The sequence below is a fragment of the Suncus etruscus genome, chromosome 6 (genome assembly GCF_024139225.1).
Source record: "Suncus etruscus isolate mSunEtr1 chromosome 6, mSunEtr1.pri.cur, whole genome shotgun sequence".
Taxonomy (NCBI): Eukaryota; Metazoa; Chordata; class Mammalia; order Eulipotyphla; family Soricidae; genus Suncus; species Suncus etruscus.
In genome coordinates, this window is record NC_064853.1 from 32,780,688 (window position 1) to 32,797,279 (window position 16,592).

Sequence of the window (16,592 nt, forward strand, 5' to 3'; positions counted from 1 at the left end):
ATCTTTCTCTTCACTGCAGGCTTTGATGAAGTCATGATGAAGGTATGACAAAATCTAATTCTGTAATAAACTTCTCTCCCTTCTCTCCCTTAGGCCTCTTCTGATAATGCAAGGGACAGTGGGCAGGAGCAGCAGAAATGACGTCTGCGCTAGGTGCAAAGTATTCACAATTATTTGCTTACCGAATATTCGCAATAAAAAATCGCATTAGTAAGAAAAAAATCGCAAAAAATCGCATTAAACATTTGCATACCCCAAACAAAACTGCTCAGGGTATGCGAATGTTTAATGCCATTTTTTCTTACTAATGCCTTTTTATTGCGATTATTCAATAAGCGAATAATCGTGAATATTGCGATATTTGAAGGCTGGCAACGGGCCACAAAATGTTGTACGGAGGGCTGCAAATGGTCAGCGGGCCGCGAATTTGAGACCCCTGATTTATACTATTGAACCTACCACAAAATATGCCCTAAATGATCTAGAATTACTGTTGAGTAGCTTGCTATGTCTTGATGAATTGTCTGAAAATCCAGAGTTTCTTTTCTTCTTTTCTTTCCTCTTCTTTTCCTTTCTATTTCATTCTTAGTTTTTGTACCATGCTGTGCTCTGGGACCATGTAAGGCTGGGGAATCAAACCCAGACTTCCATCATGCAAAGCATGCACACTAATCCTCTGAGCTATCTCCGTGGCACCGGATCTTTTTTTTGGGGGGGGGGGGCAATCAGTTCTTAAGTTTTTAGTTGATCCAAATATGCTTGAGGTAATAGAGCTCATCTACTTCCTTAGCCAGTTAAGCAACCTCAGAATGGCTTTAAGCCTTTCTGCAGCTCAGCTAAGTCATGGTTCCCAGGCACTGGTCACCAGACTTAACTGGGAAAGATAAAAAGTATGTTTTTACCAAGACACTGGGAATAATAGGTACAGCCACTTGTTTCCAGAGTGAAAGAGGATTCTTGATTCAGGAAGATTGATCTCTAGAACATAACAGACCATACAGAAAGGTCACAGAGCTGTAAGGTTTTTTGCCACAAATTTTCCCTAACTTGAAAAAGAAATGTAATTGTATGGCTCTTAAACCGTCTTTCTGATCCATTAAACTTCTATCTGCTAGTGAGTTCCACAAATACCCAGGCACTTACTTTATAAAGACTACTTTATCCTAGGTTTTAAAACCTTAAGTGTAATTAAACAAGGTTCTCCAAAGCAGTGTTTCTTTTTTCTGACCATGGCCCTCTTCTGACTTTTTTTCCCCCTGTAGCTCCCCCCCCCCTTTTTTTTTACATCTTGGCTCTCTAGTCTCATACCCTCAGCCCTTTTGCAGAGTTTTCACCTATGGCCCCTTAAATTACCCTAGAGGAGGGGCCCAGAGAGATAGCATAGCAGTAGGGTATTTGCCTTGTACACTGCCAACCCAGGACAGACCCGGGTTTAAATCCCGCATCCCATATGGTCCCCTAAGCCTGCCAGGAACGATTTCTGGCCACTGAGCTGGGAGTAACCACTGAACACAGTTTGGTGTGTTCCCCCCCCAAATACCCTAGAGGCAATACCTCTCATCATTTTTTATATAATAGTTCTAATTGTTATCAAATTCAAAAGCTTTTAAATGGGGACAGAGAGATAGCACAGTGTAGGGTGGTTGCCTTGCAAGCAGCCGATCCAGGATGGAAAATGGTTCAAATCTTGGCATCACATATGGTAGCCTGAGCACCACTGGGTGTGACCCAAAAACCAAAACAATAAGTTTTAAATGAAGAGAAACAGTTGAATGGGAGGGATCTTTAGGATCCGTTAGGATCTTGGTGGATGGAAGTGTGTTTTGGGTGTGATATTAGAATGATGTATGCATGAAACCTTCATTCATTTCTTCTTTTTCTCTTCTTTTTCTTCTTCCTCTTTCTTTTTTTTTTGGGGGGGGAGCACACCCATTTGATGCTCAGGGTTACTCCTGGCTAAGTGCTCAGAAATCACCCCTGGCTTGGGGGAACCATATGGGACACCGGGGAATCGAACCGTGGTCCGTTCCTTGGCTAGCGCTTGCAAGGCAGACACCTTATCTCTAGCACCACCTCACCGGCCCCTCATGAAACCTTCATTAACAGTATAAATCACAGTACCTCAATAAAGATCTTTAAGTTTTATATGCAAAGAAATTTGGGCTAAAATGAAAAGATGCCCTATTGAATTGGAGAAATGTTTGCATACCATAATCAAATAACTGCATACATCTAGTATCCAAGATACATAAAACATTCATAAAGCTCAACAGTGAAAAAACTAATAACCATAAAAATGGTTATTTTTCATTAAAAAATGAACAGATACATCCCTAAAGAGAACATACAGGTAACACAGTAGGCATATGAAAAAGTATTCATATTCACTCACTATCAAGGAAACAAATGACAATGAAATGCTACCTCACACCAATGATGCCCAGTATAACATGGGTCCCTGAGCACTGCTAAGTGAGGTCTTGGAGTCCCCAAAGCACCACCAAGGTACCTCAGGAAATCTTTGGCACTGCATGGCCCAAACAGCAACATTGTCAGCCCAAACATTAAACCACCAGCCCAGCTGTACAGACTGGAATGGTTCTCAGTCCCTCTGGCACTACTTGGGAGGTGGATTGTTTTTGTTTGTTTGTTTAAGTATGCTTTGTGGAAACCACTAGTAAGAAATTGAAAAGGCACTGTTGGGTAAAAATATTTGCAAGCGTATATTGTGTAAGGACCATGTACCCCAAATACACAAGCTACTATTAAATAATGAAAACAACTGCGCTTCCACAGTATGGCCGGCGACATTAGCTAGCGCTCGCTCTTGCTCTCTTCAACGGGGAACCCACGGACTCCAAGAGACTGGACTTTTTTTTTTTTTTTTTGGACTCTTATCTCTTGCCTCTTTCCCAACAGACTCGTTTGTTTTCAACTTTTCGCTCACGAACACACTCGACGGGAAAAGGAAAAAAAAAAAAAGCCAGGGAAAAAATTTTATGAGTCCTTTTTTTTTTTTTTTTTTTTTTTACAAAAAAAAAAGTTAATATAAAATTATAGCCAAAAAGAATTAAAAAAAAGGGAACCTGAACTTTTTTTTTTATTAGTTCACACAGCTGGAACAATCCGCAGCGGCGGCGGCAGGAGAGAGAGAGAGAGAGGACAAGGAAAAAAAGATGTAATTTTAGTTGATTTTCTGTAGTTGTCGGTTTGTTCGCTCTTCGCACGGTGATGGAAGCTGCACATTTTTTCGAAGGCACCGAGAAGCTGCTGGAGGTCTGGTTCTCCAGGCAGCCCGCAGACAGGGCCAGCGCCAGCCAAGGCTCTGGGGATCTGCGCACCATCCCGAGATCCGAGTGGGACATACTTTTGAAGGATGTGCAATGTTCAATCATAAGTGTGACAAAAACTGACAAGCAGGAAGCTTATGTACTCAGTGAGAGTAGCATGTTTGTCTCCAAGAGACGTTTCATTTTGAAGACATGTGGTACCACCCTCTTGCTGAAGGCACTGGTTCCCCTGTTGAAACTTGCTAGGGATTACAGTGGGTTTGACTCGATTCAAAGCTTCTTTTATTCTCGTAAGAATTTCATGAAGCCTTCTCACCAAGGGTACCCACACCGGAATTTCCAGGAAGAAATAGAGTTTCTTAATGCAATTTTCCCAAATGGAGCAGCATATTGTATGGGACGTATGAATTCTGACTGTTGGTACTTATATACTTTGGATTTCCCAGAGAGTCGGGTAATCAGTCAGCCAGATCAAACTCTGGAAATTCTGATGAGTGAGCTTGACCCAGCAGTTCTGGACCAGTTCTACATGAAAGATGGTGTTACTGCAAAGGATGTCACTCGTGAGAGTGGAATTTGTGACCTGATACCAGGTTCTGTCATTGATGCCACACTGTTCAATCCTTGTGGGTATTTGATGAATGGAATGAAATCGGATGGAACTTACTGGACTATTCACATCACTCCAGAACCAGAATTCTCTTATGTTAGCTTTGAAACAAACTTAAGTCAGACCTCTTATGATGACCTGATTAGGAAAGTGGTGGAAGTCTTCAAGCCAGGAAAATTAGGGACCACCCTGTTTGTAAATCAGAGTTCTAAATGTCGCACAGTGCTTTCTTCGCCCCAGAAGATTGAAGGTTTTAAACGTCTTGATTGCCAGAGTGCTATGTTTAATGATGACAATTTTGTTTTTACCAGTTTCGCTAAAAAGCAGCAACAGCAGAGTTGATTAAGAGAAATGAAGAAAAAACGCAAAATGAAAACGCACATAGAAGGTGGTGGCTGCTTTTTAGATGTTGATACCAGGGGCCATGCTTTCAATAACCACCACCTTGTAGTTGCAGAAAGCCCTAGATGTAAAGATAGTGTAATCATTTTGAATTGTATGCATTATTATATCAAGGAGTTAGATATCTTGCATGAATGCTCTCTCCTATGTTTAGGTATCCTATGCCACTCTTGCTGTGAAATTGAAGTGCATGTAGAAAACTTTTATTATATAAAACATTACAACACTTGTGGAAACAATTCAATTTGGTTTATGCACAGTGTAATATTCCTCCAGATATCATCCAAAATCCCCCACAGACAAGGCTTTCGTCCTCACTAGGTGTTGGCTTCAGCCTAACTGCCTGGGACTATTTTAGTATGCTGCCAGGATTTTTACTTCTAGTTACCTCCACTTTCTATTCTCTACTAATATTGAAACCAGTTTCTACTTCAAACAGATGTTTTTGCAACAGCAATTAAAATTTTTCTTCCATGAATCGAGTCTTCTTAAGAAAATGATTGCCGACTATTGTGTATTACTGTTGTAACATTGCTTCCTATATTTGTATTCCTTTAATTGACTTCTTTATTCCCACCACTTTTCCTTTTTCCCTCCTCTACCCCAATTAAGCAATACACTTAAAAAAATAATAATGAAAACAACTAAATTTAAAAATGGATCTTAATAAATGCCTCACTCAAGAAGAGACACAAATGAGAAGCAAGCAAACAAAAAGATACTCAGAGGAATACAAATTAAAACAAGAGCTAGGTCACGGAGAGATAGCACAGTGGTGTTTGCCTTGCAAGCAGCCGAACCAGGACCAAAGGTGGTTGGTTCAAATCCCGGTGTCCCATATGGTCCCCCGTGCCTGCCAGGAGCTATTTCTGAGCAGACAACCAGGAGTAACCCCTGAGCACCACTGGGTGTGGCCCAAAAACAAACAAAAACAAACAAACAAAAAAAAAACAAGAGCTAGATGCTACCACATCCCTTTTAGGGTGGCTAATGTTCAAATCATTGACATCAAATGGGAATGTACGGCAGTAGTGACAGTGTGCATGTGGGGATGCAGAATCTAGTTGCTTTCAAAGAGCAGTTTCCCAAAATTAGTCAGAATCTTACCATGTCATCCAATAGTTGTATTCCCAAGGATTTACCAAAATGAGTTGGTAAAAATGTCCACTCCAAAACTTACACATAAATATATAACAAAGCATTATTTATAATGAAAAACTGGAATCAATCAAGATGTCCTTCAAGTGTGAGTAGAAGGCTGGAGAGAGTTCAGAGATAAGGTGCTTGCCTTACATGCAGTTGACCTGGGTTCTTTCTTGGTGTTGCATAAGTTAAACTGGCACCACGAGGTATAGCTCAAAACCCTCTCAAAATTTAAAAAAAAAATCAATAAAAAAAAGACTAAGTTGGGTCTGGAGAGATAGCACAGTGGTAGGGCATCTCATGCAGCTGATTCGAACAGATGGTGGTTCGAATCCCGGGATCCCGTATGGTCCCCCATGCCTGCCAGAAGCGACATCTGAGTGTAGAGCCAGGAGCAAGCCCTAAGCACCAAAAGCAAAAAAAAAGTAGGCAAAAGGTGATAACATCCATATAGTGCTTTTTATTTATTTACTTATTTAAAAATTGATCAGGCTGGAGCGATAGTACAGTGGGTAGGGCATTTGCCTTGCATGCAGCCAACCGGATTCATTCCCAGCATCCTGTATGGTTCTCTGAGTTTGTCAGGAGTAGCCCATGACCATTGCTAAGTGTGACCCAAAAACATATATGGTTCCCCGAGCCTGCCAGGAGCGACTTCTGAGCGTAGAGCCAGGAGTAACCCCGAGCGCTGCGAGGTGTGACCCCCCCCCAAAAAAAGAAAGTTGTTCAAATTGTTTTTCCCTACAATTATAAAGTTATTCATGATTGAGTTTTAGTCATACAATATACAACACCCTTCACCAGTGCACATCTCCCACCATCAACGTCCCCATTTTCCCTGCCTGCCTCTATGACAGACCTTTTTTTTTCTTCTCTCTGTCTCTCTCCCTCTCTCTGTTTCTCTCCCTATTCCCCCCCTTTTTTTTATTGAGACAGTGCTTTGCAATATCTTACTGAAGGGGGGATCAGGCATATTTCTGTATCCTCTGTTCACACCCAGTTCTAGTCCAGAGGGATCATTTCCAACTACCATTGTCAGAGTGGTCTCTTCTCTCCCTTTTCTGCTCTAACTGCATTCCCTGCTATTTATGACAAGCTTTCTACCACGGACTGATCCTCCTGGTCCTCATCTCTGTTGTTTCTGGATATTATTACCACCCTATCTTTTTTTTACTATTCCATAAATGAGGAGGCGGAGAGATAGCACAGCGGTGTTTGCCTTGCAAGCAGCCGATCCAGGACCTAAGGTGGTTGGTTCAGCCCTATGATCTGGGGGAGGGAGGGAGGGAGGGAGGAGGCCCCAAGCAGGGTCTGCCATCTGGGGTGCTCCCTTTGCCCTGGTTTGCCTCAGATCATCTCAAGGCTGCTGAGGAGGAGGGGAGAACTCGTCTCTGCAGGCCAAGCTCTGAGCCCCAGTGGCGATCTGGGCAGACCCCGATCAGGTGGCCGCGGCTGAGCTCAGGCTCTCCCTGACAGGTGTGCGCGCCCTGGTGAGCATCTTGCAGAGCTGGTACACGCTCTTCACCCCCACCGAGGCCACGAGCATCGTGGCGGCCACGGCCGTGTCCCACACCACTATCCTGCGCCTCAGCCTGGACTATCCCCAGCGGGAGGAGCTGGCCAGCTGTGCCCGCACCCTGGCCTTGCAGTGCGCCATGAAGGATCCCCAGAGCTGCGCCCTGTCCGCCCTCACTCTCTGTGAGAAAGACCACATCGCCTTCGAGGCCGCCTATCAGATAGCCATCGACGCTGCTGCCGGAGGCATGACGCATTCGCAGCTCTTCACCATCGCCCGCTACATGGAGCTCCGCGGCTACCCGCTCCGTGCCTTCAAGCTGGCCTCGCTGGCCATGAGCCACCTCAACCTGGCCTACAACCAGGACACGCACCCGGCCATCAACGACGTGCTCTGGGCCTGTGCGCTCAGCCACTCTCTGGGCAAGAACGAGCTGGCGGCTCTCATCCCCCTGGTGGTGAAGAGCGTGCACTGCGCCACCGTGCTCTCGGACATCCTGCGGCGCTGCACGGTGACCGCGCCGGGCCTGGCTGGCATCCCCGGCCGCCGCAGCTCTGGCAAACTCATGTCCACTGACAAAGCCCCGCTGCGCCAGCTGCTGGACGCCACCATCAACGCCTACATCAACACGACGCACTCACGCCTGACGCACATCAGCCCGCGCCACTACGGAGAGTTCATTGAGTTTCTGAGCAAGGCGCGGGAGACCTTCCTGCTCCCCCAGGACGGCCACCTGCAGTTCGCCCAGTTCATCGAGAACCTCAAACAGATCTACAAGGGCAAGAAGAAGCTGATGCTGCTGGTGCGAGAGCGCTTCGGCTGAGAAAGCGGGACAGCTCACTGCCGGTCAGTTGGGCACCCAGGTACCGTCGCGTGCAAGCCGAGGACACCGAACTATCTGTCCACCCTGAGAGGACTCTGAGCACCTGTGGCTGAAGCCAAGGGGCCCGAGGTCTAGGCAAGGGGAGAGCCCACGACACTCTTAGGCCTGCCTTGGCAAGGCTTCTAAGGCAGCTGACCATTCCTGGACGAGCTGGGCCCTGCACAGAGACAGAAACCCCACAACATGCCACCTCACTCCCCGATAGCCTGCGTGTCCCGGGCATTGGCCCTTCTCCCTTGGCAAACACAGAACACTGTTCCTTCTCAGGGATTGCTTAACCAGAGAAACAGAGCGTTTATAGTCTTGTAATATACTAGAGTATATGTGTTGCCAATTACATTGTAAAGTTGCAACTATTTATAATTCTGGTTTTAATTTGATGGGTACTTGAAGTAGATGTGGGTGGGAAGATACACTTGTTTTCTGAGGAGACTCAATCATTTCTCAGGTTTCCCTTGCAGAGTATAATGCTGTTGGCAGTGGAAGAACAGGGGTGGTTAACTTAGTGCTATACTAAGTTCCTCCCGGGCTGGAGGAACTTTCTCTTCTGCTTTCCAGTAAACTTTTCTCTTTTCAACTCTTAAAAAAGATGGGGTGGCAGGGAGGAAAAAAAGGCCAGTTAGAATAAATCACCAAGTCTAGTTTGTGCAGAAACCACAGACTGCGTGGCCACGGATCTCTAGCCCAGTGGCATGTGGTGGCCAGTGGACTGAGCTCAGGACTGGACTTAGACTTACGTCTCATGAAGCCATGAGGACACTAAAGTACTTGTTTCTTCTTCACACTTCTTCAGTGGGAGCCCACTAAGCTTACAAGAAACTAGCGCAGGAAGAAAGCGAAGGTGTGGAAGGCCACAGAGCTCAAAATATTCATACATTCTGATCAGCTTTGTGTTCCAGTATCTGGTTTTCTCTCTCCATATATATGTAAGAACATCTGTATGCATAGAAATGTGTGTGGGCCTATTTGTGCATATGTATGAGTGAGCTGTGCTTTGGTATGTCAGGTCTGTGTCTGTGTGGATGTTTCTAGTTGACTGTGGAAAGTGTGTGCATAGGGCCTGTATGTATTGATGTTTGTCCACAAATGGTCAGTATGTATGCACCTGTTTACATAAAGCATGTATGGAAGCCTACTCTCCACTGATCTGTATCTATGTGCTTCAACATGTCAATTTGTCCCTGAACTGTGTGAGGATCTGGGTGGATGTGACCCTTTCTGGCATACCACATCTCTCTTCCTAATTCCTTGTCTCTCTTAGTTGCTAGGTATGTTTCCCAGCCCTGTTGTGCCTTCCATTGTATTTGCCATGCTCTTATCAGACAAGCTTCTCAGCAGTGTTCTTGCTCTAGCCTAAGTGTGACCCCTTGAGTTTCATATTGCTCTCCTCTCTGTTCTTGCTTTTTCTTCCTGCCTTTCTACCTCAAGCTTCCTTCACCTGCTTTTGTCAGTCTCACTGGCTACTAATTGGAAGGCTTGGACTGGAATGCACTTCGCCTTTCCCTCTCTGACGAGTTTCTAATCCTAGTGGACAACTCACATTAGCCTTGGCTGACCTCCTTAGTGTATGTATCATGTTCTGCTGCCTTCCTGACCCCTGTATTTAGCCTGGAATTATTACAGGAGGTAGCAAGGTAGCATTCAGAGAAGTCATTTGGATGCCAATGTCTTAGTGTTTTACTGTTTCATGTTTTAGTTCCAGAGTAGGGGATGGGGTGTGATCGGAAAGAGGTGATAGAGTGTGAATTAGGTCTTCACTGTCTGCTTTTTCTTTCTTGGACAAACTGTTGTCTTTTATCCCTCTTCACAATAACCAATAAGTTGTATTTGCATTTTATTGCTACTGACATCTTATTGTCCAGCCATGGGCCCCTACAACTTCTCAGCCTCATCGGTTGGCTTTAAAAAAAAAAGCCACTCCCATTTCTTTATCACAATTGCCATTTTTTTTTTTTAGCAAGTGTGTGAACTCACAGTGTTTTTCTTTCTTTTCTTTTTTTTTTTTTGGTTTTTTGGCCCACACCCGTTTAATGCTCAGGGGTTACTCCTGGCTAAGCACTCAGAAATTGCCCTTGACTTGGGGGACCATATGGGACGCCAGGGGATCAACCGTGGTCCTTTCTTGGCTAGTGCTTCCAAGGCAGACACCTTACCTCTAGTGCCATCTCACCTGCCCCTCACTCAAAGAGTGTTTCTCTTTGAATAAATCATGGATCAAAGGAAAGATCATTTTTTTCTATAAGCAAAATTGTGTTCTCGATAAATGAGTCCCTTCATCTCTCTTCTGCATTTCTCTGGCTAGAATGAGAACTGGTTGGGGCTATGGGGTTGGCGCCTCATGGTATAAGGTATGGAATGACAGTTAATATAGCATACCTCTTTCGAGAGCTCATGTGTACTTCAGAACATTGTTTCCCGAAATAGGAGCTGATGTCATTGATAGAACCAACACAATTCAGAGAAAATTAAAGGAAAGTGTGTAGAAGAAGGAAAATCAATCGTGAGAGTGCCTTAGGCTTCACCTTAGTAACATAAATCCAAGGCTCTAATCCTAAGCCTTGTAAGTCCAAGTCTATGTGTCCTCTTCATCTTTGGGTGTCGGAATGGAAATTCTTTAGTATTTAGCTTACCCAGATCCATTTTCCTCAACAGCTTCTCTCCAGTGTTCTATTCCTGTCTGTGTCCCTCTCTGACTCAGATTTATACTTCCCTTTCATCTCAAACCAGGGGTCCTATCAGTTTGGCCCTGCATTCTATGGGAATCTCATTTCTCTGCAGGGCATAGGTCCAGCTGCTTGAAAGTTCTACCCTCAACATAGCTAGGACAAAGGTGGTGACACTGTCGGTATATACATGGGACCCAGAGCTCCCATTGCTGGTGGGAGAATAGCAAAGCAAATGGCAGGGGAGGAACAGAAATTTAGAAGGAACTCAGGGTGCAGGGGTCATCTCAAACAAAATCATAGGCTCGATTCTGGCTTTGGGATGTTTATTCTCATGGAAACACAATCTGTATTAGTAGTACTTGAAGGTAAGCACACTCAGTTCTTTCATATTTTTTTGTTTTGTCTTGTTTTGTTTGAGCCACATCCAACGGGGCTCGGGTTACCCCTGGCTCTGCTCAGAAATCGCTCCTGGCAGGCTTGGGGATCAAACCCGGGTCAGACCCGCATGCAAGGCGAAAGCTCTAACCAATATGCTATTGCTCCAGCCCCAGTTTAGTTCTTTCGAAGAAGACGTGAGTGCTTGTGCACAGCATCCACAAAGGCCCCCACGTGTTCCGGGTCCATATCAGGGTAGAGCCCATGGCCAAGGTTAGCAATGTAGCGCTGGGACCCAAAGTCATCCAGCATCTTCTGTACCAGTCGTCCGATTTCCTCCTGTGGGACCAATAGGACACCAGTTTCAGCAGGAAGGTCAGCAAATTCCTCCTCTCCACCCCTATATACACTGGTCACCCACATGTGTGGGCATCAACAAAATTGACAGGATGCCTTGTTTGGGCCAAGTACTCAGAAAACACCAATGAACGACAAAATGATTTCCCACCATATTAGACCTCAGGTGGTATATATAAGCAAAGGGGGTGGGCTGGGGGGATATATCATGAAACATACACATGATAACACAACCATATCCTTAGTTATGAGTGTACACACACACACACACATACACACACACACACACACACACGAGAGGACCCTGGTGCTTACCTTGGGTGCATACAGGGCACAGGGATCCAGGTTGCCCTGCAGTGTCACTCTTTTTCCCACGCGCTCCCTGGAAGCAGAGTTCGGGTCACATGCTGGGAACTGCACCCCACAACCTTACGGCTTCCACCTCAATGCACAGGTCCCACCACTTCGACACTCACCGGGCCTTCTTTGGGGACACTGTCCAGTCAAGTCCAACCACATCATAGCCAGCTTGAGCCAGCTCCTCCAGGGCAAAATGTCCATCCTTAGCAAAGATGATCTGGGAGGAAAGCACAGATCTCAGATCTTGAGATTGCCCACTAACCTTCTCCCTTGTACCTCTGCTGCCCTCCAGTGGGCACCTTTGGTTATGTAGGCTTATCCAGAAAGCCACACAAACAGGCTCCCTGACCCCAAGACATCCTTACCATGGGCACTGGTGCCAAGCCTGCCTCCTTCACTTTGGCCTTCACTCGCTTGGCCACGTCACTGATGTAGGGCAGTGCAAATGTACTGAAAAGCTGTGGGCCAAGATGCCCTGCGTGGGACTCAAAGAGCTGCAATGCCTGTAGTTAGGAGGTGGTAAAGAGAAACACAACGTAGAAGAGTCGGGGCTGGAGTGATAGCACAGCAGTAGGGCATTTGCCTTGCTCGCAGCCAACACAGGATGGACCCCAGTTTGATCCTATATGGTCATCTAAGCCTGCCAGGAGCGATTTCTGAGCACAGAGCCAGGAGTAACACCTGAGCGCTACTGGGTGTGACCACCCCCCCTCCAACACACACACACACACACACACACACACACACACACACAAGAGTCTGGAATCCTGTAAACAGAAAACACCTCGTTTTTCCTCAGATTGCTTCATCCTTCCCAAGCTTACAAACCCAACAAGAGTCAAAAAGTTTTGATGATGGGGCCAGAGAGAGCACAGTGGTGTTTGCCTTGCAAGCAGCCTATCCAGGACCCAAGCTGGACGCTGAATCCCGACATCCCATATGGTCCCCCGTGCCTGTCAGGAGCTATTTCTGAGCAGATAACCAGGAGTAACCCCTGAACACTGCTGGGTGTTGCCCAAAAACCAAAAAAAAAAAAGTTTTGCTGGGATGAGGGAGAGTTCAAAGGGACTGTGCATGTGCCTTTCATGCCTCCAGCCTCCCAGTTGGATCCCAGCACTGCAGATAGCTCCATCCTTCCCTTCAGCATTGCAGGGATGGGATAGTTCTGGCAAGCCTCTGCTTCTTGGGGTATCAGAAACACATCAAGGGGTTCAAACATCAAACTGCCAGGCCTCCATTGCTTGACTGAGCATCACTGGAATGACCCTCAGACCCCCTGAGTCCCTACTTAAAAAAAAAAAGTTCTCAGCTAGTGAGATGGCTCAGTAGGCTGGAGAACATGCTCTGCATGCAGGAGACCCAGGTTCGATGGATCCTAAACACTACTAGAAGCAATACCCAAGTACTACTGGGTGTATCCCCTGCCCCCCACACACACACCAAAAAATAAGTCTGGTTGCCTTTAAACCCAATGGCTAGCTCATCTTTCAACCTTGGTAATTTAAGGGCCTCTGTAAATATGAGGATGGACTTAGCCACTGCAGCCAAATTCTCCAAGATTATGCATACTTTTATGCCTAGCATAGAACCCTAACCTATCAGGCATAAGAGACTTCTGTCTAGACCCCAAACTATTTTCCTCTATTTCAGTACTGACCTGGGCACCGGCAGCCACCTGTCCCACCAAGTAAGGGACTATAGTATCAGTGAGGATACGAAGCAGCTGGTGACTGGCCTGCGGTCTCTGGTAGAGCCAGCGCTTCGCCTGAGCCATGGTGTTTGAGCCACCACCCTCAATCATGTACGTCATCAGAGTCCACTGCAGGATAGACAGGAGGTCACAGGTACAGCAACTACGTGACGCTGTGCCACACACAGACTGTCGATGTGATTTTCCTGTGCCCACATCCCTTCTTTATCCCTTATTACCGGGGCACCAGCAAAGCCAATCAGTGGCACCCGACCAGCCAGCCGCTGTCGAGTGAGGGTAATGGCCTGGAACACATAGTCCAGCTCAGCGACTGCAGCTGCTGGGTCCCGGAGCCGCTCCAAGTCCTGCTCTTCTCGCAAAGGCTCTGGAAAGCGAGGCCCTTTGCCAGGCACCATGGTCACTTCCATGCCCAGTGCCTACAGGGGAGAAAAAAAAAATGGAATTTACAATCTGTATGTCCAGGAGGAAAGGCGCCATGCCAGGAGAGAAGAAATAAAAATCGGCCCAATTCCTAAAGCTTCCAGACTAAGTGTTTCTCTCTCTCCAGTGAGTTTCTCTTGAGCCTCCACCATGTCAATTCCACAACCTGGTCTGAGTAGGTACCTGGGGTACAACGAGTATGTCAGAGAAGATGATGGCAGCATCGAAAGGGAAGCGATGCAGTGGCTGTAGGGAAGAGAAGACAGGCGGTTAGGGGGCAACGTGAGGCCATAAACCCCTCCTCTTCTGAGGACCCCTCACCTGCAAAGTGAGTTTACAACAGGCCTCTGGGGACCTGCAAGTGCTGAAAAAGTCTTGAGCCGCCCGAGTTTCCCGAAACTCTGTAGAGGGAAGACAGAGTCAGGCTGGAGAAACTTCAGAGACCTCCTTCACATTCTAAACACTTTTCACCTTATTTGACCTAAAAAATCCAGACCCAAACCCTGACCTGGTAAGTAGCGGCCTGCCTGCCGCATGCACCAAACCGGAGTGTAGTCGGTGTCTTCTCCCCAGGCAGCTCGAAGGAATGTATCATTCTTCAGCTCCGGAAAACCCTGAGGCCTGCAGATCAGGAGCAGGGTGGGGAAGATGTGAGTGAAGTTAGTGGGGCTTGTGGCAGGCTCCGATCCTTAGGGCTGATTCCCCAGAAACGCTATCGGCCTCCACCAGACCAGCTCCCCAAGCTGTGGTTCCCCGCCCACTCCACCTCATTGCCTATCAGGTGATGCCCAGGACGGGAGAGGCCCGCAGCAAGGGGCCAGCGCCTGACACTGTCAGCTTCCTAACTCCAAGCCACTGGAGAAACTCGAGGATTGAAGAGTTTAAGTTGGGGGAGATGAAAGTCTATATGAAAAATAGTTGAGGATATTTGAATCAGGAAAATCTCAGGATGCTCCTTGGCTGGGGGAGGGGGGGATAAATCAAGGAAGGGATCAGAACTGACAGTTCCGAAATAGGACAGATCCTCTAGGGCAGATCCTAAATGAGGGTCTTGCGGGAATGCAATCTAGTTCGCCTGTAAAAAGGTTTTAGGAATCCACGATAAGGGATTCGGGTCGAGCTTTCTCCTAGAGAGGGAAAAGGATAGGGGGACGGATTTCTCAATGGGAAGGCTCAAGTCAGAAGCTCCGCTAGCCCCAAAGCAAAGAACTCACCCGGATCCGTTCGGGTCCATGATAGGTATTTTGTAACTGCGCGCAAAGCCCCGACTTTCACCTGGACTCTAAGCCCGCCCCCTTTGGCTCCGCCCCCTCCGAAGTAAGCCAATCGCGGCTCGACTGAAGGTCATGTGTCAGCCACACTGACAGTTCCGAGGCTGCCCTCGCTGCTGCCTGAAGGACCCCTCCTGTGGCTTCAGTCCACTGTAGCGGTGCAGCAATGGTAACCCCGCTACCACCTCCTCCTAAAAGAAAATTCCCATCTTTCTGATGTCCAAACAATTTGCTGTCCTCTGATGATCTGGGAATCTCGAAGACTTGTCCGACTCTCCGTGATTTTAACAATCCAACGGACTAGGCAGCTAGGTTTATGAATCCCAGTGGTACAGGGAAGTGAAATCATTAACTATTTATATTACCTGACAATTTAAATACATTACATCAAATATTTATTTTACCAAGAGCCACGCACTGAAGAAGTGGAGAACTTAAACGTTGATCAGCAAGGAGACTCTTTGGGGAGCTACAGACGGGAGGAAACAAATCTGTTTAAATAGTAAATGTTTTGAGGAGAAAAGGTAGAAGGTAGTAAGGACTCCTAGTTTAATTGGTGGGAAATTGTCAAATTTACGTCGAGCGATTTATGATTTATTAATATTATTGGCTTTGTGGGATGTGTGGCCCACACCTGAAATGTTAGGTCAGATCTATTTCTGGCAGCCCTATGATAAGACAAAGAGTCCACAGGACAAAGTAAATAAAACAAGCGGGGTTTACTAAGCCAGCATGCTGGGGTCCAACCACTCCTGACCAGCAGGTTGTAGGTTAGGCCCAGAGCTTTGGGTCTGTAGATTTTTTATAGTCACTGACACCACGCACATGGTTCAGTTAGCCTCAGGAAACATAGCAAAGGATACACATTTCGCATAACACAAGTAACCTAATTCAAATAGATCAAGGTCGCCCTAGGCACCACATGTCCAGCAGGCCCGGATGTGTGAGAGCAGACATAAGTGTTTATGGGGGCACCATAGGCATCTATCAGAATCAGTTCCTGTGCCTCCCCGAGCCTCTTTTCTTCTGAGAAGATTGGTAGGCTCCATCTCCCAACGTCAGCCTGACCTCAGGCAATGTATATGAGCGTTATGGCATAGTTAAAGCATAGCCTCGGGCCTAACCGGCCAGGGATCTCAGTCAGTGTCTGTGAATGTGAGGTTGGCATGTGCCCACCTGTCCTTACAGACGGAGCTCAGACACTTCTGGCAGTGCTAGGGAACTCTATACGTGGTGCCAGGTCACGGCCACAATAGTCACATGCAAAGCAAATGTCAGGTAAGGCATGCTCAGGCCCTTATTAGTTTAATTGGGAAGAGAGGTAAGGTTACTCTGACTGTGCTCACACTCTGGGCCTAAGGGCTTGATTTTCTTACAATAAAGTTCAGCCGGAGATTTGGTACCCAATAGAGGAATAGGTGGGAACAGGTGCTGCTACTGAGGAAGTGATGAAACTAAGTCTTTAAATGTCTACCACTTGCCACTACCAGCTTGTTGTCTGGGCCTGTTATGTATATACTTAAACTAATTAATGTTGGGGCCGGAGAGAGAGCAGTGAGGTAGGGCATTTGCCTTGCGTGCAGAAGGT

At 46.6% G+C, this 16,592-nt stretch overlaps 2 protein-coding genes and 1 long non-coding RNA gene across 3 annotated transcripts in view; 2 read left to right on the top strand and 1 right to left on the bottom strand.

The window, feature by feature from the left end:
- The window catches only part of LOC126011441 (uncharacterized), a 36,494-nt gene that overhangs the window by 10,276 nt on the left and 9,626 nt on the right, over positions 1 to 16,592 (top strand). The window lies entirely within an intron of this gene.
- On the top strand, positions 3,147 to 4,799 carry LOC126011201 (S-adenosylmethionine decarboxylase proenzyme 1-like). Its single transcript, XM_049774935.1, has one exon. The coding sequence runs from the start codon at positions 3,232 to 3,234 to the stop codon at positions 4,240 to 4,242; it is 1,011 nt and encodes a 336-aa protein (XP_049630892.1). The 5' UTR covers positions 3,147 to 3,231; the 3' UTR covers positions 4,243 to 4,799.
- Positions 10,817 to 15,014, bottom strand: LOC126011181 (uroporphyrinogen decarboxylase). The gene is made up of 10 exons (XM_049774912.1): positions 14,948 to 15,014; positions 14,242 to 14,354; positions 14,055 to 14,134; positions 13,917 to 13,979; positions 13,532 to 13,729; positions 13,260 to 13,421; positions 11,968 to 12,105; positions 11,719 to 11,819; positions 11,558 to 11,624; positions 10,817 to 11,224 (listed from the first exon to the last, which is right to left on the bottom strand). The coding sequence occupies exons 1-10, from the start codon at positions 14,965 to 14,967 to the stop codon at positions 11,063 to 11,065; spliced, it is 1,104 nt and encodes a 367-aa protein (XP_049630869.1). The 5' UTR covers positions 14,968 to 15,014; the 3' UTR covers positions 10,817 to 11,062.